Genomic DNA, 18596 nt, shown 5'->3' on the forward strand with positions numbered 1-18596 from the left:
CTAAATGCTATGCTCCTCAAGTGTTTGACCTTTAATGGCATTCAAACACTGGTTTAGTGGAGTTATAGTGTCTCATCTGCACTTTGAAATGCAGACTAATATTATGATACTAAAGATTTTTCATTGAATATAATGATAAAATCAAGTCTATTGTAAGAAAATGTACCTGTTTCTGGAGAACTATCCTGGAGGATGAAAGGGTAAAATAACATGATATCTAGGATTTACTTTAAAATACTTTAGCAAGCAAACAAACAAAAAGGATGAATGAAGAAAATGTGACAAAAATCTTGACAACTCTTGTATTTCAATGCACTAGTCTCTCTATTTTTAGGTATTTGGGAATTTTCATAATTAAGAAAAATTTTTTAAAAAACAAGAAAAAAGATTAATAAATCTCCAATACAGAAAGTGCTTAATATTGCTCTAGAGAATAGATCTGATCAAAAGATTCTCTTTTCAGCTGCACAGCCAATTCATTGCCAAGTTCTACTGACTCTTTCTTCAAATGGATTTTATCTCAGATCCATCTGCTTTGCTCCATCTCCACTGCCATTACACTAGCCATCAACTATAAAAGCCTCCTACCTTTCTCCTAGCATCTACTCTTATTGCCATCCCATCCACAGCCAGAGTGATCATCTCAAAATACACTTAGATCACAACACTTGCTCTGCTCACTTTCAGCAATTCCCACTACACTCGGCATAAAATCCAAAATGGGTAGAATGCTATGCATAATTTAGCTCATGTCTATGTCTGGCCTTATACTCCAGCCCACCATGCAGCAATCAATCTGAATTTATTTCAGCTCCTCAAAAAGTCAAGCTCTTTCTCACCTCATGTTCCCTCTATATTACTGTCTTCTCTCTTCTCTTCACATGGCTAGGTTCTACTCATCCTCCAATATCAGCTTTAATGCCTCTTCCTCAAAAAGGCCTTTCTATAACTCACCAGCCTGCACCCCACCTCATCCCCATTTTACTCTCTTATATATAGCACCTTATAATTTTTCTTCATAACACCTACAAAAATGTATAATTATATTTATTTGTGTTTTTATTTGCATAATGTCCATCTTCCCCACTAAACCAGAAGTTCCATGAAGTCAAGAAACAGGTTTGTTTTATGTATACCTAGCCCAAAAGCCTAGCATAGTACCTAGCACATAGGAGTTCAAATATATTTGCTAAATAAGCAAATTTATTTTCATAAAAGTCAGTTCTTCCCAGGCTATGAAACATCTGTGCCAGCACAAGAAATACAAAAGATGAGAAATAATTAAGTTAATATCAGGCCATACAAGTCTTTGGTTCTGCCTCCATAGTTACTATTCTCCACTCCCTGATTTAGAATTCTGTCTATCCTCACTCATGTATTTCTACTTAAACAAAAAAATCAGTACCAATAAAGTATAATCCTATCACCTAATATGGGCCCTATGGTTCTTTTTCCTAATCTTAAATGATACTGTAGTCCAAAAGCCAAAATTATTGGTTTCAAACATAGAGATAGCCAAAAAATGCAGATAAATCAAAAATCCTATCTCTCTGTTCCCCAACCTACGCTTATAATAAAAAAGGCTTAAGAATTGTAAAAAAATCTAAAATATACTATGACGTGTAGTGCTTCTTATAATTAAAACTTTTAAAGGTTTGTAGCTTGTATTGTTTGGGTGTTTTTGTCTCCTGGTATGAAAACAGTTCCATTTGTGGCATTCATTTCCCTAATCACAAAATCTCACCAAATAGCTCATGAATTTTGTCATGTTGATTTATTTTGATAGTAAAAGTTTTAACAAGTAAATTGACAAAAAGAGTACCTAAACCAAAATGTAAAGAGTTCAAATCCAGTTTTCTGTGAGGTTAATCTAAGCTATTTGCTTTCTTAGTAACATTAAATGATTAGTTGTACACCTAACAGATAAGGTCATATGTCCATTTTTAATAAAATATGTCTTTGAAGACATATGACTTATTTTCAAATCCCATAATCTGTTAAAACACAAGGTAAAATCATTTTTAGGTTGATCAAATGAAACTCTAATTTTTGTAGGTTTGAAATGGTCAAATATCATTCTCTAAAGGTATTATAGGAAATCTGTATTTTCTCAAAGTCTATAACTAGCGTTACTTTGTCTTTATCTTATGTAATTTAATAGGAATACAGTAGTACCCCCTTATCCATGGTTTTGCTTTCCAGTTTCAGTCACAACCATGGTCTGAAAAAAGATGAGTACCGTACAATATATTTTGATAAAGAACACAGTCACATAACTTTTATTACAGAATATTGTTAGAATTATGTTTTATTATTAGTTATTGTTTTTAATCTTACTGTACCTAATTTATAAACTAAAATTTATCATAGGTATGTATGTATAGGAAAAATATATATATACAGGGTTCAATACTATCCGTGGTTTCAGGCATCCACTGGAGGTCTTGAAACATATCCTCCAAGGATAAGAAGGGAATACTGTAAAGAAATTTTCAGATAAAAACCAAAATACAGTCATGGAAATAAGGAAGACTACAGTACTGAATGAAGAATAACCTAATCAAAAACATTCTATGAAAAAAGTATAAAGTTAATCAATGACTTAAGTATATTTTGTAAGCATTGAAAATAAAAATAAAGCTTAACAGAAGGAAAGGAAGTAAGAATTGAAACACTATGAAATGGCAATTCTGAAAAAGGAAAAAATAAAGCTAAATTAAAAACTAAGACAAGAATGGCAGGACAAACCATCTCTCCTTACCTTGGGTCAATTACTTCTGGATAGGCACATACTCTCAGAGTTTTTGAATTTGAACCAACAGCATATAAACCACCACCTGGATGAAAAGCCACTGCTCTAACTGCTTGTGTATCTTCTAGGGTATTAATACAAACAAACTGTTTTTTTGCTTTGTCATCCTATGGAAAGAATGAATATGAAAGTCATCATATGAAAAAAATGAAATTGAAAGAATTCAGGTTAGCTGGTTAGCTCAGTTGGTTAGAGCTCAGCTGGTTAGGGAGCAGTATTCATAAGACTAAGGTCAAGGGTTCAGATCCCTGAACCAGTCAGCTGCCAAAAAAAATAAAGAAAAGAAAAAATTCATCTTTAACCCATTTTAAATTCATTTGAACTGTATTATTCCTGCCTCATCAGTTTACATTTACTACCTACAGTCATATATTCCTTTAAGTAGCAAATCCAAATTAATCCTAATTTTTCTATTTTTTTTTGGCCAAACTAAGCTCAGAAAGTTCATAAACATTCAAGTTCTTCTTTGCTTTCTATGACAAAATATAAGAATAAATATGCATTCCCATATTAAGTTCTCCTTAACTATCAAGGAAGGCTAAGAAATAGCCCACATATATACAAGTTCTTACAAAAACAAACATTATTTTTGTTTCTAAAAGTGGAAGGTATAAAGAACTATTATTTAATCCACTTAAGGTAAAAAAGAAAGTTTACCATTATCTCTAGAAGTGAATATTTCAGTATTTCAAATTGAAATTGCAAAATACCCTTTTAAAACTGTAAAAATTATTTTAATCAGAGCATTTGAGTTGGATTTTTATTTTAAATCACCAGCCTATTTATCCACAGCTCTCTTCTGAAGAGACAAGTTGAAGCAGTTCTGTATGAAAGCTTTGGGGACTTCTGCTATTAGTATTATTTGAAACCACTCTATTACCCTGACCAGGACTGAATGGATATGGAACAGGACTTCCAGACTGGGTGTGATCAAAAGATTCAAACAAATCCTGTCTTTGGGAAGTATGAATGTTGAGTACACATGCAAAGGCAATTCACTTCAGCTCTGGTTGTATTCTGAGAGCTCTAGGACCCATGAAAAGACCATGCCTCTCCCTACCTAAGCTTTTGTGTATTCATCCACATTGGGGGGGGGGGGGGAACCTGATGTGTCACAAAATGTTTGTCATATGTAATTGAATTTAATTCTTGTGTTATTCATATGAATTTATTTGACTAGAAATACTACATTTTCCATTAACCCATATACAAGGAATATGACTGCTTGCCAAACAAATAGCATGGGGTAAGAGAAAAAAGGAGGGGAATGACTAATTGATTAAATGGCCTATAGCACATTAATAATTACTAAGGGTTGCTTTAAGCAGAAGGCACACAATTTGATTTTTAATTGCTCTCCTCCAGTGTGTTTTAAAATTTTAAATTTGTGACCATTTTTAAAATAGGAGATTTCACATAAAAATCTAGATGTCTAGCTTTTCTTGAAAATCAAAGAACTATAAACACTGTGCTTGCATATATCTTTGTGCAAAGGACAAATATTTCTATGTGCTTATCATGAAAATGGTCAAGTTTATTCATTTATGTTACCTGTTTGATTACTATAAGCATCTGGACCAGCATCTTTGTTTATGGGGTTAAAATTAGGGAAAATAAGATAGAGTGAAGCTGTATACTAGTTAGGGAAGCATGTCTAGTTCCAAAGCAAAAAATGAGTGTATTGATGAGAAGCCCAAAGGAAATACCAATAATATCTGAACAAATTAACCATAGGGTTCAGAGAGTAATGCATAACCCCAATTTATGTGCCAATGTCACTACTAGGCCATTAATATGAATACTCCCAAATGTGCTTTCTAAGGCAACATCTTCCCTTAGCCCAGTAAAAGCTACTACCTTGAAATAAACACCAGCATTAATAATGACTATTTCTAAAAATGGCTCTTTCTTTGAATTGAGAATGCCTTAGCAAAATTTCCAAATATATATGAAAATAATGAAACCTCCTTCCCAAAAGTATTACCTCTTCCCCTCTCGACCTTGACAGATTTCCTGAGGAATCTCCAAGAGCTGGCTTAATGACCGAATGTTCTGATGAGCTGTGGGAGTAGAAATTCAAATAAAGTTTACTCTGAATACCAAAATAGAACTAAATTAATTTATCCTTTCAATCTCTAATTTTTCTTTTTAGCAAATGAGCCTTACTGACCCTAGTCAAAATTACTCTCTGGAGACATTTTTAAGAGGCTCAGGATTCAGTGATACCAAGCATAATTGTAAGAAGGGACTGAAAAGTCATTCTGGAAAAAAGAAGTGGACTTTGAAGTCCACCTATTTTATAGTGAGATGTCAAGTACCTTTCCCCTACTTAGTTCCAGAATCCTGTTTGCTATGCTTAAATCCTACCCCAGGCGAGAGCCCAGAGATGGGTCTTTAGAAAATTATCTGGCCCAAGAGAAAAAAATAACAGAAACTGACAGTGAGGGCTGAAGGTCCCTTAATAAAACAATGTTTCCACTTAATCACCTTTCTGTGTGGCCAACAGGTGGATGGATCTACCTACCTACGTAGCCCTTCCTTCCAATCAGCTTTTTTTTTTAAAAAAATGCTTCACTCTTTACAGATAGACAAAGATTTCCAGATACTTTAAGAAAGCACCTACATAAAAGCCAGAGACTAAAACAAACAGAAAAAGGAACTCAGAAGAAGAGATAATTCAGAGAACAAAAGCTACAAAAATATAATTAAAATCCTTAGGAATATAAGAGGAAATAATAAATCCAGGACACAAGAACAAGATTTAAAAAAAAAAAAACAGAAAATTCAGAGAATAAGAAAGAGCTCTTAGAAAATTAAAATATGATAGCAGAAAAACAGTAAATCAATTGAAAATGGAGGTAAGAAAATTGCTAAATAAATAATAATTTTTCAATTTCCCAGAAGTTAAGTTTCCAGCTCAAAAGGGCCCATGACATAGCAAGCAGAATGAAGGAAAAAAGATCCACTCTGAAGTACACCATCATGAAGTTTTAGAACATCAGGGAAGAAAAGGACCTGAAAAATTCCAGAGTGGAAAAGCAACAGGCTTCATCCAAAGGATCAGGATTCAAAATGGCATCAGACTTGTTAATAAGAACACTGAAATTGTAAGATCATGTAACAACACCTTTGAAATGCTGAGGAATGATTTCTTTCCTTTTTTTTTTTTTTTTTTTGGTGGCTGGTTGGTACAGGGATCCAAACCCTTGACCTTGATGTTATAACACTGCACTCTAACCAACTGAGCTAAGCAGCCAATCCAGGAATGACTTCTATCCTAGAATTCTATACCCGGCTATACTAACAAACCAAGTGTGAAATATAGTAAACTAATTTTTAGACATGCAAGGTCTCAGAAACTTCATCTCTGATGTACCCTTTCTCAGGAAACTACATGAGATCCTGAAAACAGGTGATCCAATCAGGGAAGAGGCAAAGGAAATCCCAGAAGGATAGTGAGGGAAGACCCAGGATTCTCTAGGCCTGTATAAAATGGCCTGGAAGCAACATAAGGTGAAACACAAGGGATCCTGAAGGAATGTCTCCCAGGAAAAAACATGAACTAGAAAAACTATCTGACTTTTTTTACTATGAGAGAAGTTTTATAATTTTATAGTTCTGTCAAAGTATTTGCAGATAGTTTAGTGACAGATACTAAAAAAACTGAGCATGCATGCATACAAACATGTATATCAAATAGAGGAAATTACTGTCCCCAGGAAAAACAAAAGGTTATATGAAAAGTATATGTAATCACTGAATACTGATTTAAATAAAAATTTATAGATATTGGAAAGAAGGGGTAAAGTGAGTGTGTTGCAGGTGAGAAGTATGGTAGGGAATAAATGGATAATAAAACTAGTAACAAAAGCAAGATATTCAGAAATGTAAAAATATATAACAAAAGAAACAGTCAAATTGGTTGAAAATGGCAGCCTATAGGAAATAAAAACCATGGACAAAGATTTTATTTTAAGCCTTGAAGTACTATTTGTCTTTTTAAACCATATATGTATATTACTTTGATAAAAATAAAAATTAAATTTTACAATTTGAGTTCTAGTTTGGGAAGTACTCAAACAAGTATTATAGTATCTGTAACGAAGAAGCAAATATTAGATAAACATATGAGTTGAAATAAAACTAGAGTTTTTGATACTAATTTATTTGTAAGGCTAATTCCTATAAGCATCCAAGTGCCAAATGCAAGTTACACATTTTAAATGAACCACCTTGAAAAGCATTTTAAGTTCAGAATATGTATTTTTTGTTGTTTGTTGTTTTTTATTTCTGTTTTGGTAGCTGACCAGTACAGGGATCTGAACCGTTGAACTTGGTGTTATAACACCACACTCTAACCAACTGAGCTAACAGGCCAGCCCTATATTAAAAGTAGATAAAGAAAATCCTCCTTAACTATTCCCACTGCATAAATTAACACTTGTTTGCTAATGATAGTAAGACAAAAATTTACTGACTAGCAAAAACATAAATATGTGAAATCTTCAACTGCTGTAATTGCCAGAGCTGCCAACACTGTCTTGCTGCCATCACCCCACCATGTTATAAAACATCTTCCTGTGCCCTGGAAGTCTGTAAGTTTTAAGATTATTAGTTGAAAGATGCCAGTGGCAAGAAAAAAGAAAATCAGAGAGAAGATAAAGCCTAAAACTGTAGGATTTCTGAGTAAGATGACTTATAAAAAATAGAATTGCATTGGTGGTGACAAGGAAGCAAAAAGAAAAAAAAGGAAGTAAAATAAAGACTATAAAGAGACTTACAAGTTGGTAGAAGAGAATATAGGTAAATGAAGGCAGATTAGGAAAAAATTGGTAGGTAGTGAGCTCCAAAAACTTTTATTTGTAAGGCTCCAAAGAAAAGTTCAACTTTCTATGATTCTATTCATTAATAGGAAGTTAATATTTCCCAGTTTTACGAAGTCAAGCACTTACATTTGGCTTCCGCAAGGTGATTCCTCCAGAAAAGGTATGTGATTTGTTGATCCGGGATTACGAGGAGTGCTTGTGTGAATATTTGAAATATCATGTGTTAATCTCTGACTAGAGTCTTGGGGTGGTGTAGCAAAACTAGTCATAGAAGAACCATTAGATCCATTGCCTTTGCTCCCGTTACATTGCTGGTTGAGCGTTGATACCTCATTACCAAGGCTATCCATTCCAATATTCAATTCACCAAGCTTTTGAATAGACCTATAAATTAAACAATGAAATTATTTTAAAATAAAAACTTAATTACATTCCTAATGTACAGAAGATTAAGTTTGAAAAGGGAAATACATGTACATAAAATATATAATTTATGGCAAATTTAGTATTAATAATTACCATCATCAGCTTAAGATATAACCAAGATATTGAAAAAAGATCCAAATTTTCCCAGTGTAGAGTAGATAGGCATAATGGGTATCATGAACTTTTTAAAAGCACCTTTTATCATAAAAATAGGGGAAAAAACCTGTTTCTTCCCCAGTATATCTTTCCCTATTTCTTCCCCAGTATATCTTTGCTTTAATTTTCAATATAAAACTTAATTTCCAAAACTAGTCAATAACAATTTCACCACTACCAAAATTTCTCACCAACAAAACAAGCTACTTTCATTCCATCTGTCTCTAGTAACATCATTCAACTAGGAAATGGATAATTAGAACAGGCCATAATGAGACAAAAGTCAAGTGGCATCCCTATTATTTACACGGGTGCTCATTCACTCATTCTACAAATATTACTTGTCAGTTTCTGATCTAGGCACTGGCAAGATTCTTTTAAAAAGGGAGCAAAACAAGTTAGCCTCAGGACCTTTCCCTCACCAAACACAAGTAGTCTCTCTATCAGGGTGGCCTGACTCCTTTCGTTGGGTTCAGGACTACAAAGGACACAAAGAGGAAGCTCCCAGGTTCTCTTAAGATTTAGATACCAAACTGGCCCAGCATCACTTCCTCCAGCCTAGATGCAATATAAGAGAAGACTAACACAACGGGTGTGATTGTTAAAAGGTTGGGTTTCATCATATTTTTTAATTTTCCTACAACATTAAACATTGTGTGCATATATTTTTAGGGTCTAAAAAAATGAATTAAAAAAAAAGCAGTTCAATATTATTAAAGGAATTGGCAGCCTTTACTAAATACATATCAGTTAAAAATTTTAATTAGGCAGCCTTTTCCAAATTGTGTTCTGTGAAACATTAATCCCATAAAATGCTCCCCATAAAAAAGGAGCTGAGGTCAAATCAATTTGGGAAATGCATGCTGAGTTAAATATAAAGAGTCTTTAAGATGCTAATACATCATTTTGACTCTCCTAAAGTGGGGCAGGATGGGGGAGGGGCAGAATATGCCTATAATAAGTGCCAAATCAGTGGTACCAATTATTAGTATTGATAAAAACGGAAGATCAAAAGGTATAAAGTAATGACATAGTACTATCAGTAAAAATTCTACCATGTTATAATTGATATTTTTTCAATAAGATCTATTAAAGGAAACAACTTATTTCTCTTCCTCTTTCTATACCTCTTGGAAGGAAGAAGCAAATTTTGTATTTGGAAACAATGATCTGCTGCAAGAATGATTTGGGATAAAACATTAAGGAGAAAAAGTACATTTTAACTTATAGATTCTATCTCTATTCAATTTGTCCTTGATATTAGTCAGGTACTTTAAAGTCCTAGTATAGGCTCATCAGATACATAAAACTAAGAGTCTAGAAGAAAAGACTGAACAAAAATATTCTATTAAAGGTTTAGAAAACAATAGTTAAGAGGATGATGGAGAATTTATGTAAAACTAATTTACAAAAACTTAGGATAAATATCCATTCATATCTATAGAACTGACTATCCTCGGGATTTTTATAACATACTTACCTTTTAATGTAATTTTAAACTCTGATAGCTAAAGAAGTTGAAAATAGCTGTTTAACAATAAATATGCTCTAAAACAAACCTAAATTAGAAGAAAGAATTTGAATTTTATTAATCCTTGACTCTAAAGGAAAGATAAATCTTCTTGAATAGTTTAACCTTTTACTGTGGAAGTACATCCTACCACTACTGGGGGTCACAGAATCTTGCCACTTAGTCTTCTAATTCACTGCTAGATATCTGCTTTCACTGAAAAATAAGTTGACCAGGAAGTCAAATTGCAATTATGACTTTTATGGATATGAAGAAAACATCCAAAAACCAGAAGTGGCAATTCATCGGGTTAGCATAATTCTGACAAGCCACTTACTTGATCAGAGGTGATAAGAAAACGATCCCCAAATTGAATATTTACAGGCCTACTGAGACTCTTGAGATCACCACTATAATATACACTACCTGTGTGAAGGTTTGAAGACGAGATCAATTTCCAGCTCAGTGACTTACACAATTCTCAGAGTGTCAAGCAGACTACTTCTAATATTAAACCAAGTGAAGAACTGACAGTCGCTATTACAGTTGCCTTATCACAAACATGATGATAGCCAACATTTATAGTATACTTATGCATCAGGAACTGTTCTCAGTACTTGTACATATATCAACTCATTTAATCTCTCAACAACCCTTGCTAATTTAAGTACATATACTCTGGTTTATTGACTTTTAAAAACATATATATTACTCTCATAATTAAAAACAATATAGTTCATATTATTCTGGCAGAAATTATAAGAAAGAATCATTTTAATATATTGAATCCAAAAGAATCTATAGGTTTAAGCACTCATAATAACAATAAAAATAATAGCTAACAATATATATTAGTACATACAGTGTACCAGGTACTGTTCTAAGCACTTCATATAGATTAACTCATTTAATCTTCATGGCAACCTTGTGAAGTAGATGAGGAAATAGGCAAAAAGAAACTAAGTAACCTCCCCTAGGTCCTTAGCTACCCTAGGACAACTGGATCCATCTGGTCGTCTGCTTCCAGCCTTTGTAATGAACCACCACACTCTCCTGCTCTAGTTTCTTAGAGAAGGACAAAACTCCATGAGCCCTCAGAATGCTGTGACTGGAAGGCATATAACTCCATGTTACTTGAAACACTTAAGAAGCCTTAAAGCTTCAAACTATACACAAAGTAGCAGTTATTGCTTATTTTAAATGGCTTTTAAATAATTCCTGACATTTTAAAAAGTGACTTAAAGACCAACCTATTAAGGAATTGTTCAGTAAGATTTTGCTGCTGATCAGGACCATCCTCCTGATTCACACCTCCTTCAAGCAACATCTGTTGGTATATCTGTCGCTGTTGCTCCTTCTGTTCTAAATGCTGTTGATAGCGTAATCTTTGCCTATAATATTCTTGAAATTGTTCTGTTGAATCTCGAAGCTTAAAAATATTAGAAAAAAACAATATATTTGAGCGTAGTGTGACTGAATATACATCTTCAATGAAAAGTATCTTCTATAAATGCTGGATAAAATATACAACTAGCTATACTTAACAATCACAAAATACTTAATACTGCTCTTTGAAAAATAGCATAGTATCCACGAGTCTTTTTTTTTTTTTTTTTTTTTATCCACGAGTCTTAATACTCAAGCAGATCAGCTAATTTGCTTTATTCCACAGCAACAGCCTAACCAAAATCAATTGTTGGCCTGGTTCCTTGACTAACCCCAAAATAAAAATATGAATGATAGTGGTTATAAGGGGAACATGGTCAGAGACTATGAATGTAGATACAGCCTAATGCAAATTTGGCATTATTTGAAAAAAAAAAAAAATACACACTGAGGGACTGCATCGATATCTAATAAACACAATATTAACCTTGTCAATCATGCTAATTCAAGCATGTAAATGGTCTAATAGGTTTCTACAGAAACAAAATTTCCCTCAGAAAAAACAGGTTTCAAATATCCTTTCACAAGAATGAACATATGGGTGTTAAATTTGGCCGTCTCAACATTTCTACTTCATCCTTCTAAAAAACTGTATAGCACTCAAACTTACAGGACTGAGATAGTTAGTGAATTCCAATACTGGCAAAGAAAGAATCCTCTACCAAGCCAGAGTCTAGTCATATTCATGTATCATGTGCCCTGGGGTTACCCTGGAACAAATCAATCATCTCTAAAATTGACCAACACTGACAATAAGCTTAACCAAGAGTCTTATACAGCTATCTAAAAGCTAAAACTGTCTCAGGAAATAGAAACAATCCTTCACTATTTCATAACTTACAGCAATAACTGAGATAAAATTATCCATAGGTTATTTTTATTATTGTAAAATAATAATTTTTATTATTGTAAAATAAAAATAACATAAAATCTGTCATTTTAACCATTTTAAGTGGCATTAATAGTACTCAAAATGTTGGGCGACCATTATCGCTACCTATTTCCAAAATGTTTTCATATCTCCAAATAGAAACTCTGTAACCGTTAAATTCCCATTCTCCCCTCCTCTCAGCCCCTGGAAATCTCTACTCTACTTTCTGTCTCTATGAATTTGCCTATTCTAGACATTTCATATAACTGGGATCACATAATATTCATCCTTTTGTGTAGGGTTTATTTCACTTAGCATGAGGTTTTCAAGTTTCATCCATGCTGTAGCATGTATCAGAACTTCATTTCTTTTTATAGCTAAATAATATTCCATTGTATGTATACACCATATTTGTTTATCCATTCCTCTGTGGATGGACACTGGGTTATTTCCACCTTTTGGCTACTGTGAATAACAGTGCTATGAACATGGACGTACAAATACCTGTTTGAGTCCTTGCTTTCAATTTTTGGGGGTATATACATACCCGAGAGTGGAATTACTGTGTCACATGATAATTCTTTACTTAGCTTTTGAGGAACCAGCAAACTTTTTTCCACAGTGGCTGCAGCATTTTACATTCCAATCAGCAATGTAAATGGGTTCAAAATTTCTTCACATCCTCACAAATACCTATTATTTTCCATTGTTTTGATTATAGCCATCCTAGCAGGTGTAAAATTATGTCTCATTGTGGCTTTGATTTGCATCTCCCTAATGACTAGTGGCATTAGGTATCTTTTCATGTGTTTATTAGCCATTTGTATATATTCTTTGGAGAAATTTCTACTCAAGTGTTTTGCCCTTTTTTTAATTGGGTTGTTTGCCTTTTTGTTGTTGAGCTGTAGGAGTTCTTTATATATTCTGGCTATTAAGCCTTATCAGACATGTGATTTGCAAATATTTTTCCCATTCTGTAGGTTGATTTTTCACTTCCTTAATAATGTCTTTTGATGTACAATGCACAAATTAATTTTGATGAAGTCCAATTTATTTTTACTTCTGTTGCTCATGCTTTTGGTGTAATAATCTAAGAGTACATTACAAAATCCAAGGTCATCAAGATTTACCCCTACTTTTTCCCAAAGAGTTTTATGGTTTTAGTTCTTACAGGTTGTTGACCCATTCTGACTAAATTTTTCTATAGTGTGAGGGAGAGATCCATCTTCATTCTTTTACATGCAGAAACCCAGTCATCCCAGTACCATCTGCTGGAGACACAATTGTTTCTCCATTGAATGGACCTGGCACACTTACCAAAAATCAACTGGCCATACATGTATGGGATTATTTCTGGACTCTTTTCATTCCATTGGTCTATGCATCTATCATCTTTATGAAAGTACCACACTGTTTTGATTACTGTATCTTTGTAACAAGTTTGAAATCATGATGTATGAGTCCTACAATTTTGTTGTTCTTTTTCAAGATTGTTTTGGCTATTTGGGACCTCTTGCAATTCCATATAAATTTCTAGATTGGTTTTTCCATACTGAAAAAGACACTGGGGAATTTTTATAGGGATTACATTGGATCTGTAGCTTTCATTGGGTAGTACTGACATCTTAACAATATCAAATAATCTTCCTATCCGTGAACACATGATGTGTTTCCTTTACTTAGGTCTTCTTTAATTTCTTTCAGCAATGCTTTAAAGTTTTCTGTGTACATGTCTTTCACCTCTTTGTTCTAATTTATTCCCAGGTATTTTATTCTTTTATGTGTTATTATAAATAGAATTGCTTTCTTAATTTCCTTGCTTAATTATTCATTGCTAGAATACAGAACCACAATTGATTTTTGCATGTTGATCTTGTACTCTGCAACTTTGCTGAATCTATTTATTAGCTCTAACAACTTTCTTGTGAATTCTTTAGGATATTCTATATATAGGATCATGTAATCTGCAAACAGAGATAGTTTTACCTCTTCCTTTCCAATCTTGGTGCCTTTTGGAGGCTGACCAGCTAGCTCAGTTGGTTAGAGTGCCACCTTGTAACACCAATCTGGATGCCTTTTATTTCTTCTTATCTAACTGCTCTAGCTAGAATTTCCAGTAAATGTTCAATAGCAATAGTGAAAGTAGGCATTTGTTCTCTGTTCCTGATCTTAGAGGGAGAGCTCTCGGTCTTTCATCACTGAGTAAGATGTCAGCTGTGGGTTTCTCATAAATGCCCTTTATCATGATGAGGAAGGTCCCTCTATTCCTAATTTCCTGAGAGTGTGTTGAATTTTGCCAAATGCCTTTTCTGCATCAATTAAGATGATCACACAGTTTTTTTTCTTTCATTCTATTAATGTGCTATATTACACTGATTTTTTTTTTTTGTCATAATTGATTATACATATGTTTGGGTTTCAATGTTGACATATGTCGAACAAACCAATATTACTAGTATATATATTATTACAAATCATACTTATTCTTTATGCTCTTTGTCCCATCTCTCCCCATTCCCTTCTTCTTTCCCCTCCCCCTCTAATTTCTCTGGATTTCTTCTCTCCTTCTGAAAGAACAATGGTTACTATGTTGATTTGTTGCCTAGATTCTCTGACCAATGCTGAGAGGTGTGTTCAGGTCCCCAAATATTATCATAGAGCACATGCTTCTTCTGTCACTCTGGAATGGGCTGCGTGGAGAGAGACCATTGTTTTCTTGGTCTCTGCTGGTGAGACTCTCGTATAAATGCACTCCAGTGGATGGCAGACCATCTGCGTGGTGGTTGCGACGTCTAGCCACTTTCTCGGCAGCCGTGGTTACTGTGGTGGCTGTGGTGGGTCACTCACATGGAGATGTTTTTGGTATGCTCCTTGGTGCTGGCAGTGTGTCTCGTTGTGGGTAGGGGTTCTGGTCCCCAGCTCAATGCCTCAGGACCCCGGTCAGGCCCTAAGGCACTAGCAGTGTGCCTGGTTGTGGGAGGGGGGTCTGGTCCCTGGCTCCAGACTTCAGGCCCCCAGGCAGGCACCAAGGCACTGGCAGTGTGCCTGGTTGTGGGAGGGGGGTTACACTGATTTTCTTATGTTGAACAATGCTCGTCTTTCCATAAATCCCACTTGGTCACAGTGTATAATCTTTTTAATATGCTGTTGGATTTGGTTTGCTAGTATGAGGGCACTTCAAAAGTTCATGGTAGGCTGGCCAGTTAGCTCAGTTGGTTAGAGCACGATGTTGTTAATGCCAAGATCTAGGTTTCAAATCCTTGTACAAGCTGGCCACCAAAAAAAAAAAAAAAAGTTCATGGAAAGATTCTTATTATCTTTTAATTCTATTTTTCATGAACTTTTTGAAGTACCCTCATATTTTGCTGAAGAATTTTTGCTTCTATATTCATAAAGGATATTTGGTCTGTAGTTTTCTTTTCTTGTGATGTCTTTATCTGGTTTTGGTATCAAGGTAATGCTGGCCTCATAGAATGACTTAGGAAGTATTCCCTCCTGTTCTATTTTTTGGAAGAGTTTGTGAGGGACTGCTGTTTACTCTTCTTTAAATGTTTCGTAGACTTCACCAGTGAAGCAACCTGATCCTGGACTTTTCATTGTTGGGAGGTTTTTGACTACCGACCAATTTCTTTACTTGTTATAGGTCTGTTGAGATTTTCTATTTTGTCTTGAGTCACTTTAGATAATTTACGTGTTCCTTGGAATTCATCCATTTCATCTAGATTATCTGATTTGGTGGCTTACAATTGGTGAGTGTTCTTATAATCCTTTTTATTACTATAAGGTCAATAGTAACATCCCCACTTTCATTTCTGATTTTAGATATTTGTCTTCTCTTTTTCCCTTTGTCAGTCTAGCTTAAAGGTCTATCAGCATTGTTGATATGTTCAAACAACAAACTTTTGGTTTTATTGGTTCTCTCTATAGTTTTTCTATTCTCTATTTTCTTTATTGCCCCTCTAATTTTTATTTCCTTCCTTATGCTATCTTTGGGTTTGGTTTGCTCTTCTTTTTCTAGTTCCTCAAGTCATAAAATTAAGTTATTGATTTGAGATCTTTCTTCTTCTTTTTTTTTTTTTTGATAGCCAACTAGGTGTGGGGTTTCTTCTTTCTGAATGCAGGCATTTACAGACATAAACTTCCCTCCAGCACTGCCTTCGCTGCATTGCATAGATTTTGGTATGTTACAGTTTCATTTTCATCAGTCTCTATGTATTTTCTAATTTCCCTTTTGATTTCTTCTTTGACCCATTGGTTGGTTAAGAGTGTATTGGTTTAATTTCTTGAAATTTGCAAATTTCCAATTTTCCTTCTGTTATTAATTTTTAGCTTCATTCCACTATGGTCAGAGAAGATACTTTGGCATGATTTTAATCTGTTAAAATTTACTGAGACTTGTATTGTGCCCTAACATATGATCTATCCTAAAGAATGCTCCATATGCACTTGAGAAGGATGTGTGTTCTGCTGTTGTTGTGTGAAATGTTTTGTGTATGTCCATTAGGTCTAGTTGGTTTATGGTATTGTTCAAGTTCTCTATACCCCCATTGATCTTCTATTCAAATGTTCTATCTATTACTGTAAGTGGGGTATTGAAAATTCCAACAATTGTTGCAGAACTATTTCTCACTTCAATTCTGTCAATGTATACATCATACTTTAGGGCTTGGAGACTGGCCAGTTAGCTCAATTGGTTAGAGCATAGTGTTATAACACCAGGGTCAAGGGTTTGGATCCCCATACCAGCCAGCTGCCAAAAAAAAAAAAAAATTAAATACACACACACACACACACACACACACACACACACACACGTATAAAAAATAAAAGTACATATCCATATGCACTTTTAATAGTAATTTTTCTATTTCATTCTTAATGTTTAGTTGAAAATAAACAAAAAAATTTATTCAACTTATTAAAACCACCTGACAACCCCTTCTAAGAGGCATACAACATAAAATTTATACCGTACTTCACAATATAATTTCCTCTCAAAAACACCAAAGAAAAATAATCTGGAACCCTACACTTAGATAAAAGTATTATTCTATATTATAAATGTCTAATTTCTTGTTCATTAAATATAATTAGTAAAATATACAGCATATCTTAAAAATGCAAACTAGCTACATTTAATGTAAGGTTATTTGAGTCCTCAAATATGTAAGACTAATGTCAACTGTGGTATTTTAGACTGTTAATAAATTCACCTGTTAAAAGCTACTCCCAAATATCAGAAAATTCTTTTAAAATTCTATCCTAGCAATACTATTACTTCTTACAAAAAAATAACTATAAAAGACACTAGGTGTAGTAAATATTACCTCATTTTTTTCTTGCTTAGCTGGTGCTGGATTCTGTGCTCCATTTGCAGGCTCTTTTTCTGAAACTGAACTCTGGCCCAAGATTTCACTGCTGATAGGCCGCTGTGCCTCAACAGGTGTATCACTTCTTCCAGAAAGGTGTAAAAAACCAAAAAGGTAGAGATGGAAGTGAAGGAAAATATATTTTAGTTACAGAAATTTCAATTTTAAAAAATGAATATTTAGCCTATGTGTTTATCAACTGTACAAAATTTAATTTTTAAATTTTCCTTTCTTAAGAACACTATAAAAAGTGTTTTAAAAAATAGAATATGCTTTTTATGGAGGAGCACTGAGTTATTAAGCAAAGACAGTAGTCTAAAATCAGTTGTGTGGCCTTGGGACAGTCACTTATATTCTCTGTGGCTCAGCTTCATCTATAAAATGAATAATATATTGGATGATCTAATGCCTAAATTCCTTCTGAAATCTAAATCTGTGATTTTGTTACCCAAACATTTATCTTTTCCTCCAATATGAGGAAAATTTTTAATTCTACAAAATTTTTAAGTTTTTTGAGATTTTATTAAAAGGCTTTCTTTGGTCTACTTGCACTTAACATAAAATCTAAACATACATCTTTCCAGTATTATAATGTGTACTAACTATTAGCTTGAGATCTTATGTCAGGTTGTTCCTAATATTCTTCCAAAACACTAACAATCTCTACTTTTCATAGTTACTCTGTTCAAAATTTTTAATAACTAACTTCATCTGAAGATGAATACCAGAGACATTTACACAGATTACCTATTCATACAAAGCACCATGTGAACAACTATGAAAGTAAAATGATCTCTGCCTTCAAGGAATTTGATTATGAGGTAACCTCATAATAGCTTCTTCAGGAAGAAGTATATAAGACACAAAATATAGGTCTAGGGTTCAGGAAAGCAGAGCTAGGTATACTCATCTTCACAAAGTCATCATTAATTAGGAACCTGTACTCTGGAGTACCTAAACATACATACATACATATGCACACATCCAGGGGAGAAAGTAGAAAGACCTGGGAAGAGTTTTCAGCTACCAGACTATTCTGTAAATTACTAATGACCATGAGAAGCCCCCTTTTATGCCCATAAAATAAAATTTGTAAGAGTTTTTAACTGTATAGAGATAGAATAAAATGACCATCATAAAATAACATTTCATTTAATTTTGCAATTTAAACAGAACTTTC

The 18596-nt window shown here is 33.8% G+C and overlaps 1 protein-coding gene across 3 annotated transcripts in view; it reads right to left on the minus strand.

Moving 5' to 3' along the window:
* Positions 1–18596, minus strand: part of WDR47 (WD repeat domain 47) — a 52255-nt gene that overhangs the window by 10830 nt on the left and 22829 nt on the right. For 2 of the 3 annotated variants that reach the window (XM_063104382.1, XM_063104380.1), the window contains exons 6-10: positions 17375–17501; positions 10981–11159; positions 7765–8022; positions 4797–4872; positions 2762–2919 (exon numbers count right to left, since the gene is read on the minus strand). In XM_063104382.1, the coding sequence (XP_062960452.1) occupies positions 2762–2919; positions 4797–4872; positions 7765–8022; positions 10981–11159; positions 17375–17501 (798 nt within the window). The remainder of the gene's footprint in view (positions 1–2761; positions 2920–4796; positions 4873–7764; positions 8023–10980; positions 11160–17374; positions 17502–18596) is intronic. The other variant, XM_063104381.1, reaches the window with a different exon arrangement.

Source organism: Cynocephalus volans, chromosome 8 (genome assembly GCF_027409185.1).
Source record: "Cynocephalus volans isolate mCynVol1 chromosome 8, mCynVol1.pri, whole genome shotgun sequence".
NCBI lineage: Eukaryota > Metazoa > Chordata > Mammalia > Dermoptera > Cynocephalidae > Cynocephalus > Cynocephalus volans.